A 26,113-nucleotide genomic window follows, 5' to 3' on the forward strand; every position below is an offset into this window, starting at 1 on the left:
GTGTATGTGAATTAAAGGTGTATTTTACAATATACAGCATAAACAAAATATTTTACAATTGTTCTCTTCAAAGCATTATTTTTAATCACCAACGTGAAGAATTTTATTCAATATGCAGTATTTTACAATATTTATGCAGGATCCGTTGTAGATAAGAATAAAAAAGAGAAATGTTAACATTGGATTTTTTATTTCAATCATACTAAATAAACAGGTAAACGAGTAAAGTCATAGGAGAATAACAACTACAGCAATAACAATAACAAAATAAACAATAACAATAAAATAACATATAAACATTTTTGAATTTTTGTCTTGAAAACTTCAGTTCAAGACTAAATGCATGAAAGAATACAAAAGATAAATCACTTTTTATGAATTAATTGTAACAATTTGTTACTGAAAGAAAGGAAAATCATCTCATAGTAGTAAAAGTATGTCGTTATGATAAAACGATATAAAGATAACATTAAAATGATATTTGAATTCTTTCAGAAGGAAGCGAAAGAGATATGGTTTTCCAAGAGATTCTCTCGCGTTTTTAAAGACTCTTGTCTTCACGTAGGTTACTTATTGATTGATTGTTTAACGCCGAGTCGGCAATATGTCAGCCATGTTTCGGTAGCATTTGGATGCAAGAAGGATTTTTCTAGAAGTATGGATCATTCTCGAGGAAGTATTTCAAGAGTATTTTAAGATCACCACAATGTGCTCCAGTCTCATAGGTTACTATTATTATCGTCTGTTGGTTGTGCAATCACGGGCCTATATAAAGAAGCAAAACAATAATCAAAAGAAAAACAAGATAATCGAACGATTATTAAAACTAAGACCCTAGAACACTGCAGTACAAAGTGATACACCATGGTAGTTCAAATAAAGTGTTTATTTAAGATCTGTTTAATTGAACAATAGTGAAAGTTTAAATTGTTTAATCTAGCACATTGTTATCTGAGCTTAACATTTTGTGATAACCACATCTTGAACGACCTGGTACAGTATTTCAGATGACTGACAACCTTCACAACAAAAAATCAAAGTTTTACATAGGAATATATATGAAAAATCTTTAAAAATTTTCTTCTCAGGAACCTCTGGACCAGGACAGATAAAACTTATGTGGAAGCATCCTCAGATAGTGTAGAATCAAGTTTCTTCAAATCAGGACCCCTGGGGATAGGACGGGTCCACAACAAAAAAATTTAACTTTTACATAAGAATATATAGAAATGTTTTTAAAAATCTTTTTTTGGAGCACAGCAAAGCCATGACTGGAAGTTTCCTCAGTGAGTTTAGAATCAAGTTTGTTCAAATCATGCCGTAGGGGGGTGGACCACAATAAACGATCAAAGTTTTTTTTTATAGCAATCCATAGAAAAAAACCTCTTCTATAGAATGGATAGCCCATAGTTTAGTTTTGATATGGAAGCATTTTTAGATTATATAGATTCACATTTGTTCAAATCATGACTCCAAGGGTAGGGAGGTACCACAATGGGGATGAAATTTTTACAAAGGTGTACATTGGAAATAATCTATTCAAGAACAGTAAAGCCATTGTTATTGATATGGAAGTATTCATAGAAAGTTTAAAATTCAAGTCCCACTTTTCACTACTTAACTGATTTGTGCCTTTTTCTAGCCAATATGCTCTTGTGAGCGATGTGGCCCATGGGCCTCTTGTATTTACAAGTTAAAGCCAAAATTGCAAAATGTAAACCATTTTTGGTTAAATAAGCCAAATAAAGAAACCCCAATAACCAGAGATATCAATAACGAACATTCTGACTCAACAAGAGGTTCTCCATGTTTTGGGGAAATAAGATGTCAAGTCGTTCAAGATGTGGTTATATCAGTTTTAAGTTTAAAAACAAGTATTTTTTAAAGTATTATATTTTAAATTTAATCATGCTGCATCAATTCTAATCTCTTAGATTGCGTTTGTTTGTTAATTATCAGATTCCGGAAGCACGAGCATCAACTCACGTTGCGTTGTTTTTCTTTGAAAATCGCTGGTGGCATATATACAGAAGGCAAAGAATTGTCGTCGCGAAGAAGATCGACGCAACAATAATGGCCACTGAAATAAATAAAAACTTAACCTAGTGAATGTTCAGGCATATACACGTTTAATGTTTAAAGAAAAAAAGAGAAAATTTTATCGTTTTCCTTACCGTATAAGGACGTTTGATTTAAAGATACATGTTTGTGAGATTCCGTTTCCGCGTGTTTTCCATTTTCTTCTGTTTTGAAATCTACGAAAGAAATTGTTATATATACTAATTGTCCATTAAAAAGTTACCAAAAATAATTCTGGACTAAGTGAAAAGTCGTAGAAACATTAAAGAGTAGCAGAGACATTGTTTTTCAAAGGATGCTTAATAATAATGTAAGCATGTAGTACATTCTAATAAATTTCCCTTCTTTTTAATTACTCAAGGCTTAAATAATGTGCATTTTTTTGGAATACAGTCTAAAACAAGGAGTAACCTCCCTAGCGGCCCCTCTTATCTATACAAAGAATTTCAGAACACGGGTAAAATTTAAAATTAACCATTTTAATGGAAAAATCAGCAATATTCAATTCAGTATTTTTTTCTATTATATATTGTCACAAATAAAGGGTGGTGGTTAAAGGTGAGAAATTAATTTTTTTAGGAAAGCAACTGTGTTCACTATGTTTTTCCCTAATAGAGAAAACAAATTGTGCTGGAAACAGATTTTACCAACCGGAACAAAATATGTTGCAGCTCTGCTGGGATTCTTCTTTGCAGATGTCCTCGTTACATGCCAGACAAGATTCCAAGATGACGTCACAGTATTCAAACGGGATTCTGCACTTCTGCTCAGCACTCAATTTTCCACAAGGAAACGTAGCGTTCAGATATTCAATTTGTTGCACGGGACTACGTGCAGCAACTGACATACAGAAAAACATGCAACAAAATTTCAACAGCATCATCTTCGACATTGTGTCACTAAAATGTTGAAAGATGAATAATTCTCGGTTATATACCCAGCATGAGTAATCTAAGCCCACGTGTTACAATGAAAATACCCACCGGCTATTTTTAGATATTAGTACATGTAATAGATGCAAGTGCAACAATTTTAAATAAATGAGATTTGAAAAAGACGAGGAAACACTTGTTCAAAATCTAGTGATCCTGAGACTTCAGCATACGTACTTTTTTCCTATATAATAGTGATTTTAATGGATTCCAAACTACTTTTGTCTAGGTAACGACAAGAACAAAGTTTATCGGTTTAACACGTGTTCTTGTCGTGTGCTAATCAGTTGGCAAATGAAATGATCATCATTTTCATATTAGTCATTTTAATGACTATCATTGTATAGTATCCTCAGAATAAACAAAGGTCATTTTATGTATGTGTGTGTGTGTGTTTTTTTTTTTTATATATATCTTGTATTTTAAAATAGATCACAGGAACAAAATGTCAGCAAGTAATTGTCTGACGTTGCTGGGAAAGTTAAAACACACTATGCCTTTTCACCGACTTAAGATAATCTTGATGCGGTATAATATTTTTGTCCATAAATACCGAGAGTCCATTTAGTCAATACATTTAGCGGCGTAGGCAATACATAATGTATAATTTATTTTACTTGTATAAGATGAAACAAAGCTCCTGTGGTAGAAAAACTTGTTTTAAATCTTAAAAATAAAAAGGAAATGTAAACACAGCAGTTAAAAATAAAGCTATAGTAATTGATGGACTTTGAATAAACTAATCACACGTTTGTATCTCATTTCAAACATTAATCATACTTAAATAAAAAGAGATATGTGTATTTGTAAATCTTAAACAGAGATATCATTATCACAATAAGAAAACACTTTGTATCTTAAACTATAGAAATCGATTTATATTTAAACTTAAAATAAATCAAGTTAATTTTTTTTTTAGCTTGATTTATTTTAATAATTTTTTTTAAAAGAGGTGTTTATTTGGTCATCTATACACACCTGAACATATTTCGATAGAGAATATAAAAGAAGACCTACATGAAAAAGTACTTTTAAAATTTCTCTATCTTCTGTGGTTTCTATTTTAGATTACTCTACTTTGAACGAAGTTCAGTTGGATATAATAATTATTTTTTAGATTTTGTTTACTTGAGCTTTTTATGGATTGAACTGAAATTACAGAACGTATAAGCAAAATGATAACTTATACATGTACATGTTGCATTTAAAATTTTGAAATGATGACTGTTGTCAAGGAAACAAAAGAACATCTTTAATAAAATCAATTTTATTAAGTTTTCTCATTTACTGCTAATATTCTTTTCAGTTTTAAACAAAGTTTCTTTTTAAGTCAAACTGAATTCCGCAAATAAGTCAATATAGAAATATAAAATGTATTCTATACTACATGTATTGATTTGTAACTGTATAAAAGATCACTTTCAAAACTACATTAATGCAAGTTGATTTAAGTTTGGAAATTGTCCGAATGGTTTTTGCAAAGATTAAATGTAAATTACCAGTTGAATGAATACTGTTTATTGGATAAAATATATGGAGACAACGAACAGTATTCAAGCTCAAAAGTCAATTAAACAGTACACAATTTGAGCAGAGTAAACATGGACCTCCAAGACATCAGAGGTGGGTCAGGCGCCATAGAAGAGTTTGAATCCAGTGCCAAACTGTCACACTCGCCGTGTGCTCCTTGTTATGATCGGGAAATAAAGGAAAAATCTGTCGACAATTCAGTGTGTAAATAATGGACTAACAATTGGTATGAAGAAAGTCAGTCAGCATTTGACTCCATGTTAAATTTTATTTGCTGACATCGTCCATGCATCGACCATAGAACTTACGAAAGTTTGACTTTAAACGACACAGCTGATATTCTTGTTTCATCAACTTGTTTGTCAATAATTTACTCGTTTTAGAAATTGCACATACGCACAGCATGCTCTTGCGTATCGAATCAACTGAGAAATACAAACACCTTGTGCAGGTGATGAAGGTATATTGCTGCATAAATAAGGGAAATTGACGATAGAAAAGTTAAAGTCATCACGTGTATCATAAAGTGAAAGAATTTCACAGAGCCTTACACATCTATTTCATTATTGAAAACTATTTTGAAAAAGACATTACCGTAACCTAACAACAAAATTGAAATAAATTATGTAGTCACTTATCCTCATAACCTAAATATGGGGTTTATGTCTATATTATATATGCTTTAAGGATAAATAACACAAACTTTTTCTCAGAAATCAGCAATATTTCTCATAGATTTACATTTAAATTCGTAACCTGAATAATGTTCACCAAGTATAGTGGGATAGTTTTTTTTTTATAGATTTTGTCATAAGGTTAAATAATTGTGCAAAATTTTGTATGGAATTATATAGAAAGCAAAACAGTCTCATCTCTAAGCACCAAGGAAAACCTACGATTTCATTATATTTAAGGAATTTTTTATGTATGTCTTTTCAAATCAAACTCAAATAAAAAACATATATCAATCCATGCATCAAAGTTTTGTTTGTGTTAATGTAAGTAACCTTAATTTCTAATAATTTCTAAGATAAGACAAGGTATTACAATGGACTTTGGAAGTCAGCAAATACAGTTTTTTGTTAAGTCAAATGCTGACTGACGTTTTTCATACTAACTATTAGGCCATTATAGACATATTCTGTATTGTCAACGGATTTTCCGTTATTTCCAAAGCAAAAAGTACTTAAGTCTACAATAGCTAACTATAGTAAATAAAAGTTTTCACTTTAGTAAATAAAAGTTTTCTTTACTATGAATTTCAGATCGATATATTTTAATTTTTTTTTACAAGTTATTTCCTGATCTTAATAAACATTATTTTTTGTATGTTTACATATACCTTTTTTCACATAACATCATTGCTATGTGATCTAAGAAATGTAAAAGCTCTAAATCTTAAAAAAAGAATGAAGTTTCATTGTAAATCAAATTATTTAGTTTAGGTAAATATAGTAAACTTAAGTAAGATTTTGTTTAGGATTACAAGGAGCACACGGCGGGCTCTGATATTTTGGAAGTACGTGTTTGCTCTGTTCCAATTTTGCAGTATGTTATAGATTTTCGAGCTTGAACATTATTCGTTATCTCCATACACTTAAATACATACTGTTGCCCGATCATGACAAGAAGCACACGGCATGTATGACTGGACATCGAGGGATGTTTACTCCTTTATAGCACCTGATCCCACCTCTGTTATTTGACTTTTGAACTTGACTACCTTTTTTATCGTCATACTTCAAGAATTAGCAAGGGAACCTCATCTTGGCCGAACTTAATTGGTACATTAATAAAAGAAATTAAATAAACACATAAATCGGACAATCTTAGCCCAATTTCGAGATTTTTTAATCAGGAAGACATGAATTTTGTTTTTCATTACTTTTTGATAGAATTGCTAGCTGTTTCACTATGATCATGCAAACATACCCATTCTAAATAGTAAATACAGATTTTTACGAATGTACATGTAATTTATTTTAATTAGTACTAGCCCGCCCGGTTTGGTATAGTTTCCAGCTCTTCTACACCATGCATTCATAAAAATGATTTTCTAAATGTAAGATTTTCACTTTATGACCATCACTTCCTGACCTTAGTGACAGAAATGCTGTCAAAGTCATTATAAAGTTTAGTAGATTACTTTCTTACATAAAATCAGTTTTTCTGTAAAATGTGTGGGAGTCGAGGAAGATTTGAAAAAGTTAATTTTTAGTAGATTTTTTTCAGTTCCTCACTCCTCCATGGCACCTGATCCAACGGCATGTTTCAGAGGTCCGTGTTTGCTCTGCTCCTGTTCTGATTGTTTATTGAACTTATGAGCCTACTGCACGTTATCTCCATATATTTCATCATTCCTAGCGCCCCGAGAGTGCATTAATCAATATCAAACGCATTCATATAAGCCATGACATGCTTTATATTTCTTAATCAGTGGCCTTCCATCAATGAAACGTGTAAAGACGTTCGCATCATTTATACAATAATTAAACTTTTTAATCCTTCTTTAAATGATTATTTAAACAGATATAAATATAAACAATACATGTACCATTTCTCCGCAATCACGCACTTTCACAATTACATTTAATCTTCAATTTAATGCCAATTCCCTTTCATTTTATACGTGTTTAAATCTCATAAAATAAGAAAAGTTATAATGTTGTTAAAATGTTACGTAATATTATTTACGCTAAACTTTAGAGAAACTTGTACCGCGCTATAAAGTGCTAGCGGGGAAAAGGTAACGTCAAATTTCTAGAACGAGAACATTAAGTCTATGCGCAGGGGCGGATCCAGCAATTTTTGAAAGAGGGGGTTCCAGGTCGGTGCCCCAGCTCTCATGCATAGAATCACACCACGGCCACTTCAAGTCCATATAGCTACATTTATGTCAAAAACAGTGATTGTAACGCATATACACACTCTTCCTTTTCTTTTTAATTACTTACAAATGCTTGAATCTGCGTATTTTCCGGCAATGCAAAAATAAAATGTGAAGGGAGCTTCCATATCAAAATATTAATTAAAACTACCGCAAAAGATTATTCTCAGAAAAAGTGAGCCCCCCTTCATATGCATACTACGGGAACAAAAACTTTCTCTTCTTTGAATAAAAATATTTTATGCATACTTCGAAAAGTTAGTTACTTCTGAAGATGGTCCAAAAATGGTATAAATCTCATAAAATACATGTCACAGTTATAATGTTGTTAAAATGTTAAGGAAATTAAATACGCGAAAAACTTAGCAAGCAGAAAACAGAGATTTTTATTCTTTCAAATTATTAAAGTAAAAATATCGGGGAAAAGAAAAAATCTCTCCCTTTTTTTTTTCTCTCTCTCTCTCTCTGTACAAAAATAAAGGGGGGGTTCCAACCCCCGGAACCCCCCCTCTGGATCCGCCAATGATGCGGCATACATGTAACAGTTCAGTAACTTGTAAGGAGTTAATAACAGTTTGCCAAATAGTTTTCAAGAAGAAGTTTAAATATTCAGTTGTAATTGGAACAAAAATGATGTTCAATCCATGACTACGAACAATGACCAATCCTAGTAGGTCGCCTTAATGACTAGGAAGACATAATATATTTATCTTTTTCTTTTTTATTGAACAATATACTTCAGAAACAAAACGGTAATATACAATGAATATAAAAAATATATATCAAAATAATTTTTATTTGCTTTTGAAGCTTTATCACAGGAAGTTTGTTTCTTTTCCTCCACTTCGTTCCAAAATTCCATCTTTGATTTTCGAAAATTTTGGAAATGCCCAAAGGTAACATTATTACCATCAAAATACATTCTGCAGTAAGACCGATGCTGTTCGTTGTATAACCTGCCCAATCTTGTTAAACCATCCATTGAAAATAATCTAAAATTGATTTAAACTTAAGATATATTTTTAAAATAATATTTTTCATCAATATGCGCGTTTACATTTTACATTACCATAGAAACAAATATTTAAAATAAGACAAGATAACTAGTTTGAGTCATTTTTGCTACCTTTACTGCCTTATTTAATGTTCATACATTTTAAAATATCAACTATGCTTTATCCTCACCCAATAAATGGAACTATTCGATAGTAATTATAGTAAATTCCAGAAAAGTGTGCTTACTCTGTTTTGACGAAATTGCTATATAAGGTCATTTCCAATTCGCTTGCTTCGATGTCTTTCTCGGTAAAATTTTGAAGTGTGCTGCCTATCAGAGGTATTCCGAACAGATAAAATATGTCCTCTCCATGGTCCACAGCTGTTACACCATAGAACACAATCAGTTTTGTAAATTTAACAAAAATGGCTTCAATTACTTCAGTTCAACTTCGTTATCTGGAACTCTGATATCTCGAATATTATGGATATATCGAAATGATTTGAAAATCCAAACAACGTTTTCTTAATGTAATTTAATCTCAATATTTTGGACCTTTGGATTTCTTAGTCCCATTGGGTTCGAGATAACGAGGGTTGACTTATTAGCACAGTTTGGCACCCTAACATTTGTCCTTACTTTTCTCATGCAGCTTGTTTAGAGTCGTAATCGTATCTAACTATAATAAATTCCCTATATTGATGCTTCAAATTTGAACAAACCTTCCCAGTTAGCTTGATTGGGTTTTGGCATTTTGATATCGTACTCAAAAACATTGACTTCCGGTTTGACATCGGAGTCCGAGAGGAGATCGGACAGTTCTATGATACTGGCATAAAATAACATGTCTGCTTCAGCCTGCCAATACAGGTTATAATTTGAATAAATCTCCTAAACTTATGGTTTGATTTTAATTTAAATAAGTATGTTTTTTTTTCGAGCGAAAAGGCCTTTTCTCTACATGATTGTTTTAATTATGATTCAAGCAATAGCAGTAAAATTATTTTTATATGAGATATCATCAATAGAATGTTAGAATTATAGTCTCATATGTGGACCCCTTTAAATGATAAAGTTACAATTACATATTTTGAGCTCTGAAGAAATATATAAATCTGAGTATATTTCTAGAGGTACCTCAACCAACCTCCTCCCTGGATCTTCGATGTCACTGTACACAGATATGAGGGTGTCTACAGATAAAAATATGTTGATCACTGGTTTTTCCTTTATTTTTTCAAACAAAAAGCAGATACATGTATCATATACGGAATCCGGTAGGTCCACGCAGCCGCCCATACAATTGTTCTTTTACTCGACAACTACCAGATTCCGTAAAAAATGACCTCAAACAAAGAAAAATATAATGATCAAGACCTTTATCTGTTTTCTTACCTTTAAAATTACAAATTGTGGGATAAAATGGTTCATATCGAACTAGGTAACCCGGAAAATCTATTTTAAAGTCTGGACCTAAAAATATAATAGAGAACTGAAATCATATTAGCATGGGGGTATCCTTATTGTGTTAGCACAAAGGAAAATATTAGTATAATTCTCAATTTAAGATATTTTAAAATTACATCTGCTATGACGGCTCACCCAGAAGCGGTCCAAAACTTTCGTCTGCAGTAAAGGATACAAGAAATTTGTTTCCATGGAAATCGCCATTTTGAAAAGAGGATCTCGGGTATTTTGTTAGAAAATAATTGTCTACAACAGCAGGATATGGAACAACACTGAATGGTAATAACTGCAATAAAAAAGAGGTAATCGACTGCATATTACAATTTTACAACAGATTAGTGAAAACATGTTTACAAAAGTTGACTGAAATACAAAAAAATAAATGTTTGCGGATGGGTAGTTTGCAAGTTAAAATTAAACTAACAGAGCAATGTAACTACAAATTACCGTAGAAAATATGATCTCAATAGCTTTGATATCTTTGATATCTATTGTTCTGATGTCTGCTACATCTAGTGCATACTGCAGAATTGTGGCATTGATATTGGATCCGGGGAATTGGTCTGGTGACGCCATTGCCCAGTGTGCTAATGGTGATCCGCTCATTAAGATTGCATTTCTAAACAAACCTGAAGTAACCAATAAAAAAATAATTCATTCTTATCAACATCAGGGCTTCATATACTTTTTGAAGCTCATTACGTATTTATTACGTATTATAAATATATATATTTTTGTAGCAATATATGTAGCAAAACTTCCACAGTAATAGCGTCACCAACACATTAAAAAAGCATAACTAGAGAGACTTAAAAATGATTCTATGAACATGAAATGCATTTTTTTAAACATGTGAATATTATACATTTATTGCATGATAGTGAGGGAAATATGAAGACTTATTCAGCCAAGAAAAAAATCATGTATATGTATAAATCATGAATATGATATTTCTTGGCTGAATAAGTCTTCATGTTTCCCGAACATTCATGCAATTAATTGTTTATTATACCGAAAAAAGCAAAACCTTTGAAATAAACATAAACTTTCAAATTTGGCACCCCTCTCAAATTCACTTTCATTTTTTACGTAAAGTTACTATAAAACCCTATGGTCAACACATTTTTAAAAAATCATCAATGACAATTTTGTGACGTAAATTAGGCTATTGTGACGTTAATCTGGTACCGCAGCTGAATGTAAACAAACAGGCCAGTTTTCTCCTGCTTTACCTCGTATGTGTAGAGAAACGAACAAGATTATCAAAAAACTATATTGCTTATAAAGTTTGAAAATACTACTAATGGGATAAAACTTATTTTATTTTTGTTGCTTTATTTAGCGTTTGTATTATCTCAAAAAGAGGAACTATATTTTTGGAACTTTATGATAAAAAGCGTGCTCGACGGCCGTGCTAAAAAATCAAATTTGTGACGTAAATTAGGCTATTTTTTCGGCCCGATCACGTGATAACCTAGAACCAATCAGATAACACGTTGTGTAGAATATTTATAAAGAGGTATAATAATACATTTTCAGTTTTACCGTTTTCAGTGCTCAAGAATGACTTATCATAGATGTCTTTTAAAAAGAAAAAAGGAAAAAGGATTTATCACAATGCTTATACATTAATTATAAAGTATTGGCCAAATATAAATCCCTCAGAATGTGAAACAAATTTATAGAAATTTATTTTTTTCAAAGATATCGTAAATTTCCCTAGATTTTGAAACTAACCTTTGGTGAGTGGTGATACTAAGTGAAGACCAACGTCTCCTGCGCCTGCGCTGTGACCAGCAATAGTGATTCGATCCCGATCCCCATCAAAATAATGAATGTTAGAATGAACCCATCTCATGGCCGCAACTTGGTCTAAAAGTCCATTGTTTCCAGTAAAGTTGTGTTGGGGTGAAGACAGAAAACCTTCAAAATAAGCAAAACGTTGTTGTGTATAACTTTGACATCGGAAACTTATAAATTTTTAAATACTCGGATATTGACTGATATAAGCAATACCTAAAAGACCTAATCTGTAGTTGAAATTGATGACGATGATTTGTCCATGGGCAGCCAGTATGTCTCCCGGCAACATGGCACCCATCCCTGCTCTGTTGGATCCGCCATGAATGTAAAACATAACTGCATAGCTAACATTCTTTTCCAAAGACTGAAACAATTTTTAAGAAGGCTTCATCACGATTTCAAACTTAAGGTTATGGAGGAAAATCAGTTTTGAGGTATCTTTAAATGAAATATGAAAATATCACAATATTTGACAAAGATATAGATCTGTACGATTTTTTTCATGATTGACAGCTAGGCTCGATTCCAGAGTTGACGTCAATGACGATATATCAATTATGACGTCAGTTTTGTGACGTTATATTCTCAAAATATTACGGGAGGAATAAAATGGTGAAGGTAAGCAAATTTTAGATATTTAGATTTAATTTATCACTTAAAATTAATAACTGAAAACCTTGGAAAATATTTTTTAGCATGTTTATACTCTGATGTGAATTTAAACCGGCGTTCAAGGTTCTCCAAGTCTTGTTCTAGATTTAGCATTTCACCCTATGGAGAAGCCATATTTCTTCTCCAGAGCCACCCCCCCCCCCTCATTAAAAAAGTAAAGAGAAATTTAGTCTACCCAAAGGGGAAGCTTCACTTTAGAGCCTACATGCACTTGCAAAATTATACTAGACTCGAGTTTTGAACGACCCTGTCTCCATGCCCTCTTGCTGTCTATAAACTTTTTATTCGTTTTATAATTATAGACATATGAGTACAGTATACTTATCTTAATGAGATGAGGAAATAAAATCTTACTTTAAATACTTATAGAGATCGTGCAGGGTACATACTGATCAGACTGACAAAGACAATAATTACGATACCTTTGGTACATAAATATTTAGGAATAGGCAGTCCTCATTTTGATAGTTCATATCAAACTCCGGCATGTGTAGTTTTATATATCCTGCATTAATTTCTCCTTGATAACAAGCCGGGGGAAGTTTTGTCGCATTCAATGTATCTGTCCATGGGACGTGTTCCCTAGGTCTCTGTAAAATAAATGAAAATAAATAATTAAGGTAAAAAAATTAATTGTCAGTAAATAATTAAAGAACGAAAGAAGGAATGAAGGAAAGATCTAGAACTAAATAAATAAAAATATCTTATAATTTTAACTGTTCATTGATTTTCCTTAAAAAATGTTATTACATTATTTTAAATACACTGCACAAACAATTTACATAAAAACTCCATTGATCAGTTGTCTGTTAATAACTTATCAAAATGGTTTATTTGCATTTTCATTTTACTCTCTAAAATAGATCTTATATACCTAACCTGTATATATAATAATAATCGCTGCAAACTTAAACATATTTTTCAGTCATTGCAATAAAATTTAAAATAACTAAAAAACAAATTTTTAAAGTAAAATTAACAAGATATTCAGATTTCAGAAGATTTTACAAAAAAATAAATAAATAAGAAATAATAAAAATAAAAGTTAAATAAATACAAATTAAAAAGTATTGATGCACAATATCAAATACAATGCCCACAGAAGAGGCGGTAAGTCGTAACCAAAATTTTCAGGAATGCACTACCAATCAAAAAATTCCTTTAAAAAAGAGAAGCGTTTTCAGACATTATTATGGAACCTTCTCCATCCCTCACCCCTCATTCCTGCTGCCAAAAATACATCTATGAGGTCTAATATAAAACACGGGTTTCCGTGGTAAACTTAAAAAGCAAATTAACGTTTTGATAAATAATTAGAACTTTTGATTTAATTCTTTATTTTTGGTCGAATTCAATAGTAAAAAGATCTCTAGCTAACTACTTAACTTTTAGCATGAACCTGATCTTAATTCAAAGTTTAATCACTATATATACCCTTATCATGCATTAATTAAGTGGAAGGAAAAATAAGTAGGTAGGCACTTCTTGTTTCCACTCAAGGCGTTACGTTTCTGCCAAAAACAATTCCTTCTATCACATCGCTATTTCTATAAGCATGCAATCTTGAGTTAACGAGGCAATTACGAAACACAAAATAAATTAACACAAACAAACAAACAAACAGACAATACCTGAAATCGGTTTGCTCCTATTGGCGGGGCTGCATATGGAATTCCTAGGTATTCCTCTACGGGAAATCCGGCTACGCGCTCAGTTATTCGTCCGCGAATTTTCCCAGATTGCGATATTCTCACCGGAGATTCCATTGATGAAGAGAATGCATAGAGAAGGAAGCGTCCATAAATTATAAAAATAGATCCGATAAACTCAAGATTCATTTTTAATCTATACGATGTTATTTCCAAATGCTAAGTATCGGATAGAAATCTTAATGTGTTGCACTCGATCTCGGCGTTTTTTGTGTTTTATCCAAGTGGGACACTAAATATACTACAATACACAAAAAAGAAACATCGGCGTGTAAATGAAATGTTGGCCTCTTTATCAATATGCCTGTCTTTACTGGGTAAAATCATGGACATTCTTAGCCGAATCGTTTTTTTTCTGGGTTCACTGGCGGAAAAGAAAGAAAACGGCAATATAGGTATAGCACTTGATCTCTCTAAACTTTATGTATGTAGTTAAAAATTCGAGATTGGGCGTCCATTGTTCACCGTATGGCTAATGGTCTCTGGAAAAACCATAACAACCATTAAAACTATAGATAATCCTATAGCTACAAATTAAAAAGTAGTGAAAATGTACGGAACTATTCGTATTGAAAAACCTGTGTAATGAAAAAGATGTTATATGTACGGGACAATTGTTGGTTTTCTGTAACTTGAGTACAAGGCCCGAGAGCTAATCTTTGATCTGCCCTCTTCGATGCTTAAAATATGTGTGTATATACAAGGCACGAAGGGTTACGTACATATGTCAAACGAATCGCAAATAATTCTTGTATGTTTAAGTAAAATGAAAGTAAATATATCTATAATTTTGATGGATGAATTAATGCTCCATGATTCTGCAGATACCAGCGTTAAATATATATTTTGTCTAAGATTGTATGTTTACACTGATCAGAAGTTTATAGCTTCTTGATATGCAAACTCTATATCGCCCACGAAAATCTTTCCTTAATGATCAGATGAGAGAAAAGTTTTACATGATTCTTCAAAATTGATTGAAATTGTCATTTATCAAGAAACAAAATACCAAGCTGTTTTATATCCTATGAAATTCCGACAGGCATATCAAACCAAGAATTTACGAGGAAAAACTTTGTCAATGTATATTCATTTTTTCTTCATGAACTAACTAGCAGACAAAGGTCCCAAGCTAGTACATGTAGCCAACAAAAATTTAGGAAAAAATCCATTTCGAAGATTGTGAATCATTAACTGTCAAGCATTGACATTGCAATATTAATATTCTTGACATTATAATCTTTCAATTTAAAGGACGGTAACTCTAATAAACAAAAAAAATATTTAATTTTTTTTCAGAATCGTTCAAGAACAGGAGTAAACGAAATTCTTCTTGACGTAAAAAAAATTACTGATGTCATTTCTGGTGATTTTAAGTAAGTAAAAACTAAAGACAAATGTCCTGGCTGACATGTGTTTCGTATTTCTTCCTTAATTTTCCCGTCCCTGCAATTTTTTTCAATCGAATTCTACAGATTTTTTTTTCAAATTGTAGTTTTATTTGTTATGAAATACGTCAGAAATGAGTTTTATCCTGAATTTGGCAGACTGAAGAAAATTAAAAGGGGTGAAATCGATTCCTCATATGTGTGGGCGGGAAAAAAATAATATTTGGACTGGTGGACCCATCATAAGATAGCTCCAGTATAAAGATCATATTTACCGTGCAAGTGAATTACTTTATTTGAGTGTTGACAAGAGGTAAAACAGAATTGATGTAGTAATAAGCGAAGAGAAGGACGGGCCCATGGAAAGAAATGGAAGTTTTTAGGGGTGGGGTGGGGTGTGATGGGGGTGGTGGTTGAGGTGGAACTACCAAGCAGAAATTTCCTATAAAATCATCAGACTATTTTAGTAGTGTTCAGTAGGTACATGTACAATCAGAAAGTAGTCATATTTTCTTAACATATCGGCAAAATTGTTTGGGTTGCAACGTTTACCCCATCCCCGCACCCCCGGCCGGTTTGTTAGACCCTGTTAGACGTTGTGTGAATAGGGGTTTAATTGAACAAAACTACTTAAAGTTTATCTTCCATTAACACAATTGTTTAATTATGAAAAGTTCTCATACCAGGTCCTGCTGTCCCCAAAACTGTCTATTCACACATCAGTATAAGCAACTTAACAAATACTTATCCTAGCTAAAACTTTAGCCCCCCTCCCCCCGATTATGAAGTTCCGGAAATTAAAACATAAATACAATGAAGTGCATTGAAGTGGTAAAATTTTCCATTTGGATGAAACGTTCTGAGTCATGTTTTGACCGTCAATTATAACATAACGACACGCCCATTTCTTTAGAATCGAGAAAGAAATATTCATCATAATGTTTTAGGAAACCCCACTTTCCGCGACAAGCAACATGAGTTTCACTAAATTAAAGATTTTTAAATAGGAAAAAACTTATAGAGTGTCCCCGCTTTTGTAAAACACGCATTGCAACGAATTTGTACATAATTATGATTTTATCATGTTTATTGGAGTTAGCATAAACACATGTATCGGTCGAACACGTGCTTATTCGGTGTTTATGTAGACCGTCAATTTGATTGGCTATTATATTTATAGAATACCTGTTCTACAGGTATTCGATTGAATCTCCTTTCTAAAGAAATGGGCGTGTCTTAAGATATCTCAAAACGTTCCAATCAAACGGAAAATTTTACCACTTCAATGCGCTTCATTGTATCTTTTCAATATTTATGTTATCTTTAAATAGAAAAAAGTTGTTTGGTCGTGTGTGTGAAGGGTGTGTGTGGAATTTTATACTTTAGAATTTGTTTGCATAGATTGAAGAAATATAAATGAATTTCAAAAATTTCAAAAACTCCATAAACGTTAATTTACCTCGCATATTTTTTTTAAATAGACTTTTGTATGATGCTCGTCCCTGATAATGAAAGGTTTTATTCATACAAAGCAAAAAGTTAAAAATCATCTGGTGATTTAAAAATGTTCCTTAACTTTAAGGTCTTATAATACTTTGGCTTCTAAATGAGATAACCCTTGTGGAATGGGAGAAAAAAGAATTTGCGCACGTTTTATTTTTTTATTCAATAGCTTTTAAAGGGACAAGTGTTTCATTGGATATCTCATCCATTTAGATTTTTTTTATCGACCACTACAAGTTAAAGTTTCCTCTTGAGCAGTTGTGATAGTTTGTGCCATTTAAATATGGCTGATTGGCTATAAAACTATTTTTAAAATACTCAGGCCTAGCGTCCTTGGTTACCGATGATCCATGTACAGAAACTTGTCAATAATCGTGAGAATGTCAACACTGTGACCACAGCATGGAGAAATATCGCACCGGCATTGAGGAACGGTGAAGATGAAACCTAGAAGCCGTGAAAGAGACAGTGTTTTAAAGGAATAAAGATGGATGACGCGACGAAAAATTTATTAACAGGACACACACGGATTGAGCAGATACCAGAAATTCCGGCGAGAACAGTTCGAATTTTTCTAAACTCTGCGGCTGAAGGTAAAGAAAGTTTGATTAATTAATTAATTACATGAACATGGTTTTTGCAATTGGAAAGAGGCAGATAATTTTAAAATGAGGTTATCATCATTGGATAGATGATACATTGTACTAGCTTGTGTATGGAAACTTATGATTGACATAACATGTTTGCTACATTATTAATCTTTTACTGAAATGGCTTAATAGATTTAAAGCTTGAGAAAAGCTTTCGTGTTTTGATAACTTTTGATCTCTGTCCATTATTTTACGCAAAAACTTCGATCTTAATACAGTATATTTAAACGTTCCACAAAGCATTGAAGTGCCCATGTATAATCTTTGTGAAATTTCGCTTTCTTTAACGGAACAAAAGACCCTTGTCATTGTTGCATTCATGTATAAGTGCGGTTTAATTTTTAAATCAATCTTCGTATATTTGAGTTTTTACATTTGTTATTGTTGGTAGGATGTTTTATGATAAATATTGACACAGGAATAAATGGAGTGTTTGTCTTATAGACAGCGTGACCGAAAGAAATGCTATTGCTGAGAAAGTTTATCCAGAGCTGCGAGATTATTGCCGACAGAAATATGGGGTGGAGTTTCAGGTAACACTACTCTTAGACTAAATAACTCCCCTACAACCCCCAACCCCCATACATTTATGATAAACATATATAAAAATATGTATGAATCGTAGCAATGTTAAAGAATAATTAAGATATTTTAAGAAAATAACTTAAAATAATTCATAAAGAAAAATACCAATTTGTCTATTACTGTTATTTATTTATTATTGAACATTTCTATGCAATTGTTGCACTGTAATAACATAACGAACCGTCTAAAAATTACTGTTTTTATAATTTAGCTGGTGGACCTAGACTGGGGATCTGACCCAAATACTGTCAATTTGGACCAGACGTTTTACGACTTTAGGCTGCGTGAACTTCGAAGATGTCAAATTCTCTCAGCAGGACCAAGCTTTTTGGTAAGTAAAAAAATTCACATAGTGTTTACTGATTTATTAAATATGCGAACTCAACTTATGAGTGCATTATGTATTATGTTTGTTTTATCGTCTTGATCTCCCATTGACTAATTAGGGGTATTTAAAAAACACATTACAGCTGTTATAATTGATTAATCTCTAAAAGATTAATTAGCGTATTATGTGAAAGCAATTCATTAACGGGTTGAATGTGTAAATAACACATGATTAATGAAATAATATTCTGCAAGATTTTTAGAGTGAACATGCACGGCAAATTTATATACATAAACGCCAGCATCAATAAGTGACTTGTGATTTAACCAAGCTCGAGAAAAGATCTGTTTTGATGTGTATCGTTTCTACATACGTATATTAAATTCTTAGACAATGTAGAAACGCAAGTTTTGGCTGATTTGCCTTCCTTTCCAATTATCTTTACCAATGACACTGGCTATACAAATAGCTTGGTGTACTCTGCTCTAATCTTATGCCAAAAACAATGCCGCTATCACACATACTCGATGTATAATTAGAGCACGGGTATCGTTAACTTTCTGAACTTGGCTTCCAGACGTCATATCATGGTGGTCAAAGGCCTGATAAAAATCCTTCTCCAAATATCATAGAAATTCGTCAAAATATTATAACTTGGAAAAATCATACGATTCGTTTATGAATGGGTGTTTTACACCATGTAGCCATATACCTGAACAGGAATTTCTTCCCTTTTGTAAATTCATTTTTTTGGCATGTCGATATGTGACAATCGCTGAATAACACCCCACCCCCCAAAACGAGAAGAAAAAATTATGATTAAAAAAAAAATTATTCCATTTTATGAAGGCATTCGTTGGTCAAAAGTACGGCAAGGCTTGTCTTCAGTCCTCAATACCAGCCGAGGAGTTCGAACTTTTAAGGATGTGGCTTCATAACCAAAAGAGTCGAGACACGAGGACAGCGCCCCTACTGGATGATTGGTACACTAAGGACTACAACTCTTTGCCACCAGTCTATTTCCTAAAAGATGCCGGAAAAGGAATTCCATCTCTTTACTCGGTAATTCTGCATTGAGAGACAAAAGTTTCATTACTATTACTATTATTCTCATTTAGTACATAAATTAAAAAGACAAGTGTTTCTATAAGTCTTGTTAATATTGATGTTTTTAAATTGTTGTAGAAAGATCACTCTGAATTCAACGAAGGGCTTACAAAATGGAGAGAAACTGAAGAAGAAATGATGAGATTGCTACACAAAGCAGCAGATGCCTGCTACCTTCAAGGCCTTATCGATGAGGGAATTAAACAAAAATACGTGTTGTCAGGTATAAACCGATCAAATTCTGCTTTTAATCAATATTTCAATGAAACATGATGCAACAAATGCACCTTTCTTGGGCGGAAATCGATTTATTTGCCTTGCCATATATTTCTGTCACATACACAATAAATAAATAAATAAATGATAACATTCGTCCTATGAGATGTTAAGTAATACAATTTTCGAAATTTGATACGAATTGACTTCTAACCTATTACCATCATTTATTATTGTTTTTTTTATTGGCGGAAATCAAATGTTTGTACTCATGTAGCACATGTTCCTCAGGATCCATTAATCTATTATGTTTTAATCTGTTTTATAGCGACTGATAACCTAATGGTCATGGGAATCGATGAATTATCATCACCACAAAATAGTTGTTTGATTGCTTTTCGGGAGATTGCTGATCTGAAAAATTATGTGGACGACCCTTTAGCCAAAAAATATGCGGATATATACTATAACGAGAGAACAGAACAGTTCGAAATAGACCCAGTTTCTACTCATCTGATTAAAATGATGTCAGAGCGATGTTCAAAATTAGTCACTGCCAAGAACACAACATCTTATAGCGTTTTATGGCGCTATGATGACGTCATCAGTCCAAATCACCATAAAGAATATTTGACCAATCTGTGTTCTGACTTGTCGTCAGCTTTGAAAGAAATGATTGACAAAGAAGTACCAAAAGTTGTGGTTGATGAAAAAGATGAACTTTACGACGAGTGCCACCAACACTGGTTGAGGTGCAAGCACATATCTGCAGATTTTTTTGGCCGCGATGTGGAATATGGAAAACTTGTTGAATACCTTCGTGGGGTGACGAACCAACCTATGGTAATTCATGGCCCTGCCGGTGTTGGAAAAACTTCTCTAATGAGTAAAGTCGCTTCACAGGTCTGTGTTTGTCAACATCTAGGTGTCATATTTTAATTTAAACATTCTATTTACATCAAATACTATCCTCTTAACGAACGATTCGAATATAAATTCAATGAACATTTTTCTATTCCATTTAAAATTTAAATGTACATGTATTTCAAATTCCAACGTCCAATGATTTGGAATTTAAATTGATGTTTTGGTTTTCATTTTTCCAGGTACACGACATAATGGCAAACGACAACATCTGCATAGTTAAGTACGTGGGATACACCCCAAAAAGCACAGACATCCGGAATCTATTAACTACGGTCTGTACGCAAATTCTGGTGGGATTAAATCGAGACCATGCTTCTGTAACTCGGGACTTTAAAGAACTGCAGAAATTTTTCCTATCTCTGTTACAATCAATCCCAGAAAACAAAACATTAGTGCTTTTCTTTGACGCCATTGAGCGAATTCTCCCCGACCATAATGCACATTTGTTGACCTGGCTTCCACAATCTTTGAAGTCAAATGTGAAAATCATTCTCAGCGTCAACACTGGGGACAATGCAATCGCACAAAAATTATGCAATGATGGCATCAAAAGTTCTCAATACTACGTAGACTTAAAACCACTGTCAGTTCCTGAGGCTGACGGCTTGCTATGTTACTACCTCAGCCGTTATGGACGCACACTGACAAAACAACAAAGAAGTGCATTTACCAATATATTCCAGAAGTGTTCGCAACCTCTGTTTGTGTCCTTGTGTGCCGAAAAGTGTAAATGTATTCATTCTAGCGATTCTATTGACACTGCCGACTTCTGCACAAATTTCGATGACGCCATCAGTGCAATGTTTACCGCGTTGGAGAAGATGCACGGCTATGAGCTGGTTTCTAGATCCATGTCTTATTTAGTAGGATCCGTAACTGGGCTCAGTGATTGTGAAATGGAAGACTTGTTGTCATTGGACGATTCGGTGACCAGCACTGTGTACACCAATCACAAACCGTCTCTCTGGAGAATACCCCAAAGCAAGTGGCTGCGGTTAAAAGACGACATCGACCGCTTTCTAGTACAAAGAGAAGTGGACGGAGTGACTGTAAATCGATGGAAAGACGAACAATTCGATCAAAATGTTAGAGCAAGATACCTAAGTGACGAGTCTAAGTCAAAGGAAATATACTCTTTGATCGCAGATTACTACTTGGGTATTTGGCACGGGAAGCCTAAACCTCTCTCGAATAATGAGAATCAAACAAAAAGCCAGTTATTTGATCGGCAAGTACCATCACAACCCCTTACTTTTGACAGCGATGGGCAGGTTCGGTTTAACAGGAGAAAATACGACCAAGTTCCCCGCCATTTATACAATGCCGAACGTTTAGAGGAACTCAATCGTCTTGTTTTGTTCAATTACGAATGGATCTACAACAAAATTAAAGCTCTGTCCCTGCAACACATCATAGCGGACTTTGCATTAAATCCCAGCAATGAAGCATCTCTTGTTGAAGAAGCTTTAAGAGTCGCCGAGCAGGTTATTGAGAAAGACATCGACAACATGGCGTCTGAAATATCAGGTCACCTGTTACCTTACTACCAATCTCATCCGAACATTCGTGCGTTAGTGCACCAGTGTGATACAGCAGGATTGAAACAATGTGCCTTGATACCAAACTTCCCCTATCTTCAGATACCTGGAAGTTCTCTACAGTTTGCTCTACAGTGTAGCGCCCCCATGGAATATTTTAGTCTTATTGGCGATGAGCGTTTACTTCTTACTAAGGAACGCGAAAGTTCCTTCGTGCACATTTTCGACATTGTTCTTGGAGAGAAAAAGTCCAGTGTTTTTGCTTCTAATGGTGCTCTATACGTGACTCCAAACGGCAGATACTTTATCATTGTTGACCATGTCACAGAAAAGGCCGTTAAAGTTCACAACGCAGATAGTGGAGCTTACATTGGCCAGCTGATCGTGCTGAATCACATAGAACTGAAACCAAAAGAGAAATATAAATTGGGATCAATTTGTCTCACAAACGACCGAGTTTGTGCCATTGTAAGCACCGACGTAAGCTACCTCTGCATTGCAAATATCGAAACATGTCAGTTTCTACAAATTATTGGTCTTGATGGGAAATGTGATGTTTGTACGATATCACATGATGGAAAATACGTGTTCTGCAACTCCAACGAATTTCTGTTCACTTACAATTTGTACACCTTAGAACTTCTGTCAACGTTTTCCATTGGATTTCGGCCAAGTTGCATTACTGTCAGCAAAGACGGCTTGAGAGCCCATTTGACAAATAACATTGAAACAAAGCTAATGATTCTCCATTTGAATCATGGCAAAGTAGAAATGGCGTACAAGAGTGTTTTAGACAAATGCATGCCAGACGACACCATCATGGATCTGCGGGTTTCTCCTAAAGATGACATGGTTCTTGTTCGGGGACTGAACAACATCGTTGTCTACAACAGATCTAAAGAAAAAGTTTTGGCAACATTTAAAAGGCCAGTAGATGTTCCAAAAGAATTCAAGCTTCCCAGAAGCCACTACATCGATTTGTTCTTCACAAACGCAGAGTTTACGCATGGCGGTAAATTTGTTATTGCAACAATCTTCAGAAATATCTATCTTTGGGATGTTGCTACAAGCGAACTTGTTACCACTATCCAAGCTCCTGTAGGAATAGTAAAGGAAATGCTATATTCTCCCAAACGCAGTCTTCTAATTACTCACATTGAACATTGTCATGAAATTCAGGTATGGAACCTGGACGACGCTGTGAAACCTGTTAATTTGTTGGATAAGTTAACGGGACCAATCTCAGACATTCAGTTCACTCAAGATGGAGAAACTGCGTACGTGATGTGCAAAGGTAGTGATGAGATAGGTGTCATCGAGATGAGAAGTGGTATAATGGTGGATCTTCTTACACACGAAAGTCCTGTAGTCAACTTTTCTATCACACCAAGTGGTGATTATGCTCTGGTTTCTCTTGAACCGAAGAAAAAGGATATTTGTACCAAACTTTGGAATCTGCAAGAGAGACAGGTCATCAAAGAATTTGGTAATGCATCAGGTTACTGCATTACACCACACAAGAGCAACTTCATTTTGTTTGTGTCTCAGCAAGAAGTTGCTTTTAAGGCGCCTTACTTCATAACCATGTTCCAGATGAGCGATGGTGAAGTCGAAGAGTTTACTCATCCTCTGGCCTTGCGGTTTGTTTTGGAGAAACCTTTCCTGACTAGCAATGATAAATATCTGATTGTTCTGACCGCACATGAATATCACGAATCTCGAGATGAATATGAAACACCAACCATATGTACATTTTCAATGGACGAAGAGATGAAAGTCTCGTACTTTACACCAGACAGTTTTCGAGATTCTATCCTGATTGACTCCATAGTGGACATGCAGCCCTGCTTTGATAACCCGTACACGATTGCTGTAATGTATAGGTCTAAAGAGATCCTCGACTTCAATGACAACAGTCCGTTCGGCGGACTTGGTGGCGGAGCCAGATATGGATTTATGATCCTTGACATCTGCAGTGGTTCTGTTGTCACGATCTGTGATCCATTCTTAGTACCAAGCTTCATACTCAAAAGAAAACTTCTATTTGATGAAAACTACTCCTTCTGTCTGGACGACCAATCAAATGTCTTCGACCTCCGTGAAGGCTGTTATATTGGACAATTACCAAAACAAAATTCTCCACCCCGAGTCATTGCTCTGAATGGAACTGTAGTTATTTATTACGACGAAAGTGTACTCTCCGCGTACCGTCTTACTTCCGGTGAAATAATAGCACATTGCGACGTCCATTCAAATATTTGTTGCCTGAAACTCAGCAGAGACCAAAGAACTTTGGTCGTTGGATGCGAAGACGGTTCTATCGCCTCTTACGTTTTGATAGATCCAAAAGTAGAAGATCCGGACACGGTTCTTGAACATCTCGGTAGCAGACAGTTGACGGAACCAAAAATAGTCTCGGGGCGTCGCAGTTCCATTCCTTGGGACAAAGTTGAGGAGGGTGGCAGTGCACCCCAATCCAGACCAGTGTCTGCCGTCGCGACTGAAAAGACGGATAAAATAATACTTAAAGAAATAGAACCCGCTCCTGCTTTCAGACCGAGTTCCGATACACTGATGTACCTGAGTACAAAGTCCAAGGCATGCTCTATTATGTAAAAAAAGATTCAAAGAGGACTTTTGCTTGAAAATGATTTTTTTTAAAATCAATTATAGTATATTGTAGCATTTACTATTAGTCAAACATAGTTAGTCTTAATTATAATTATATATATGTACAATTTATTTGTTGTATCCAAATGGCCAAACAAGCGTCTGTGATCTATTTAGTAAGTGCAGCATATTTGTTTCTTTTATATGTATGCTTCTATGTTTATTGTGAATGTATTTGTAATGTATTTTTAGGTACACAATTAAATAAATTTTTCAAACAAAAAACTGTTTCCGATTTAAGAAATATCGATAACAATAAAGCAATACAAAAGGCAATGGAATTAGCGCTGATTATCGTCTTTCTGAGCATATCTGAAAATATGTTCGTTGTTTAGCAGAAGCTTTTCGACTTCTCGATAAAATCAACACAACCGGGCGAAAAACCAACGAAGTAATGCATGAAAAATACCCTTTTATCTGATAAGATTTTGTTTTATTGATCGAAGTATGGAAAAAGGCAAATATCAGCAAATAACCTGTTATTGGATGGACTTGTTGACACGAATTGGAAACACCATATTCGATGTATGACTTTCATCAACTAATGGAGTAATCGGACCAAAAGGAAATATTTGCCTTTTCAAGGAAAATGGAAATTATACTGAAACGGTTCATAGCATGTTGTAGTAAATTTGAAGAAAATTTTCTGTCAAGGGAGGAAATATTTCATTTGTTTTGCTGAATAGTAACTTAAGTGTAGTTTTATGCAAACAACAGGTTAATTTTAAGAAGAAAATTCATAGGATCTTTTTAATACAGTCATGCTTGAGAAGCTGTTTTGAAACATGTTTAGTCATCATCTACCTTTAAATTTTCAAAATCTAGAACACAGTTCATCTTTTATGGTTACTTTCATAATTGGTTCATATTAACAAAGAATTGATCTGATCCTATATTTTTTTGCATGATAAGTTATTGATATAAATTAATTGAAATTACAAATTATTGATAAAATTTGTGCAGAATATGACAAATTATAGTCATTTTTAACGCTCATTCTGTTTTCTATAACCAGGAAAATTTGGGAACCTTTCGAAAGAGAATTCAGAGTATAATAGTCCACAAAATAACACTGTAATGCAAAGAATATGCCTAGTTGAAATTGAGGGCTTCCTGTTTGTAGTT

General features: G+C 33.7%; 3 protein-coding genes across 4 annotated transcripts; 1 reads left to right on the plus strand and 2 right to left on the minus strand.

Annotated features, from left to right (window-relative positions):
- Positions 1 to 361: 361 nt before the first annotated feature.
- LOC134245478 (uncharacterized) lies at positions 362 to 2,999 on the minus strand. The gene is made up of 3 exons (XM_062727753.1): positions 2,731 to 2,999; positions 2,175 to 2,255; positions 362 to 765 (listed from the first exon to the last, which is right to left on the minus strand). Exons 1-3 carry the CDS (start codon positions 2,969 to 2,971, stop codon positions 758 to 760), a joined length of 330 nt encoding a protein of 109 aa, XP_062583737.1. The 5' UTR covers positions 2,972 to 2,999; the 3' UTR covers positions 362 to 757.
- Positions 3,000 to 8,149: 5,150 nt separating this feature from the next.
- Positions 8,150 to 14,606, minus strand: LOC134245496 (neuroligin-4, X-linked-like). Its single transcript, XM_062727772.1, has 11 exons — positions 13,999 to 14,606; positions 12,790 to 12,957; positions 11,909 to 12,059; positions 11,630 to 11,815; positions 10,340 to 10,521; positions 10,028 to 10,178; positions 9,821 to 9,898; positions 9,563 to 9,618; positions 9,148 to 9,283; positions 8,671 to 8,806; positions 8,150 to 8,420 (listed from the first exon to the last, which is right to left on the minus strand). The coding sequence occupies exons 1-11, from the start codon at positions 14,203 to 14,205 to the stop codon at positions 8,150 to 8,152; spliced, it is 1,722 nt and encodes a 573-aa protein (XP_062583756.1). The 5' UTR covers positions 14,206 to 14,606.
- On the plus strand, positions 12,294 to 25,423 carry LOC134245495 (NACHT and WD repeat domain-containing protein 2-like). 2 transcript variants are annotated; one of them, XM_062727770.1, is made up of 8 exons: positions 12,294 to 12,313; positions 17,290 to 17,560; positions 18,062 to 18,150; positions 18,414 to 18,533; positions 19,380 to 19,592; positions 19,716 to 19,860; positions 20,182 to 20,756; positions 20,960 to 25,423. In XM_062727770.1, the coding sequence occupies exons 2-8, from the start codon at positions 17,455 to 17,457 to the stop codon at positions 24,932 to 24,934; spliced, it is 5,223 nt and encodes a 1,740-aa protein (XP_062583754.1). In that variant the 5' UTR covers positions 12,294 to 12,313; positions 17,290 to 17,454; the 3' UTR covers positions 24,935 to 25,423. The 2 variants fall into 2 exon arrangements, with proteins under 2 accessions (XP_062583754.1, XP_062583755.1); XM_062727771.1 differs by lacking the exon at positions 12,294 to 12,313 and adding an exon at positions 15,384 to 15,452.
- The last annotated feature ends 690 nt before the right edge of the window (positions 25,424 to 26,113 follow it).

The sequence above is a fragment of the Saccostrea cucullata genome, unplaced genomic scaffold (genome assembly GCF_032062105.1).
Source record: "Saccostrea cucullata isolate Sc308-1 unplaced genomic scaffold, CSIRO_AGI_Scuc_v1 ctg923, whole genome shotgun sequence".
Classification (NCBI taxonomy): domain Eukaryota; kingdom Metazoa; phylum Mollusca; class Bivalvia; order Ostreida; family Ostreidae; genus Saccostrea; species Saccostrea cuccullata.

What these genes read in the sequence shown, in the direction of transcription:
- LOC134245478 (XM_062727753.1), bottom strand. Translation starts at nt 2,971, where the DNA reads ATGTCGAAGATGATGCTGTTGAAATTTTGTTGCATGTTTTTCTGTATG. An exon ending in CTGCAACATATTTTGTTCCG is followed by an intron (nt 2,256 to 2,730) that starts GTTGGTAAAATC and finishes TTTCTTTCGTAG; the next exon opens with ATTTCAAAACAGAAGAAAAT.
- LOC134245496 (XM_062727772.1), bottom strand. Translation starts at nt 14,205, where the DNA reads ATGAATCTTGAGTTTATCGGATCTATTTTTATAATTTATGGACGCTTC. An exon ending in CTACAGATTAGGTCTTTTAG is followed by an intron (nt 11,816 to 11,908) that starts GTATTGCTTATA and finishes CTTATTTTGAAG; the next exon opens with GTTTTCTGTCTTCACCCCAA. An exon ending in CAATCAAGCTAACTGGGAAG is followed by an intron (nt 8,807 to 9,147) that starts GTTTGTTCAAAT and finishes ATGGTGTAACAG; the next exon opens with CTGTGGACCATGGAGAGGAC.
- LOC134245495 (XM_062727770.1), top strand. Translation starts at nt 17,455, where the DNA reads ATGGATGACGCGACGAAAAATTTATTAACAGGACACACACGGATTGAG. An exon ending in TCTAAACTCTGCGGCTGAAG is followed by an intron (nt 17,561 to 18,061) that starts GTAAAGAAAGTT and finishes TTTGTCTTATAG; the next exon opens with ACAGCGTGACCGAAAGAAAT. An exon ending in ACAAAAATACGTGTTGTCAG is followed by an intron (nt 19,861 to 20,181) that starts GTATAAACCGAT and finishes TCTGTTTTATAG; the next exon opens with CGACTGATAACCTAATGGTC.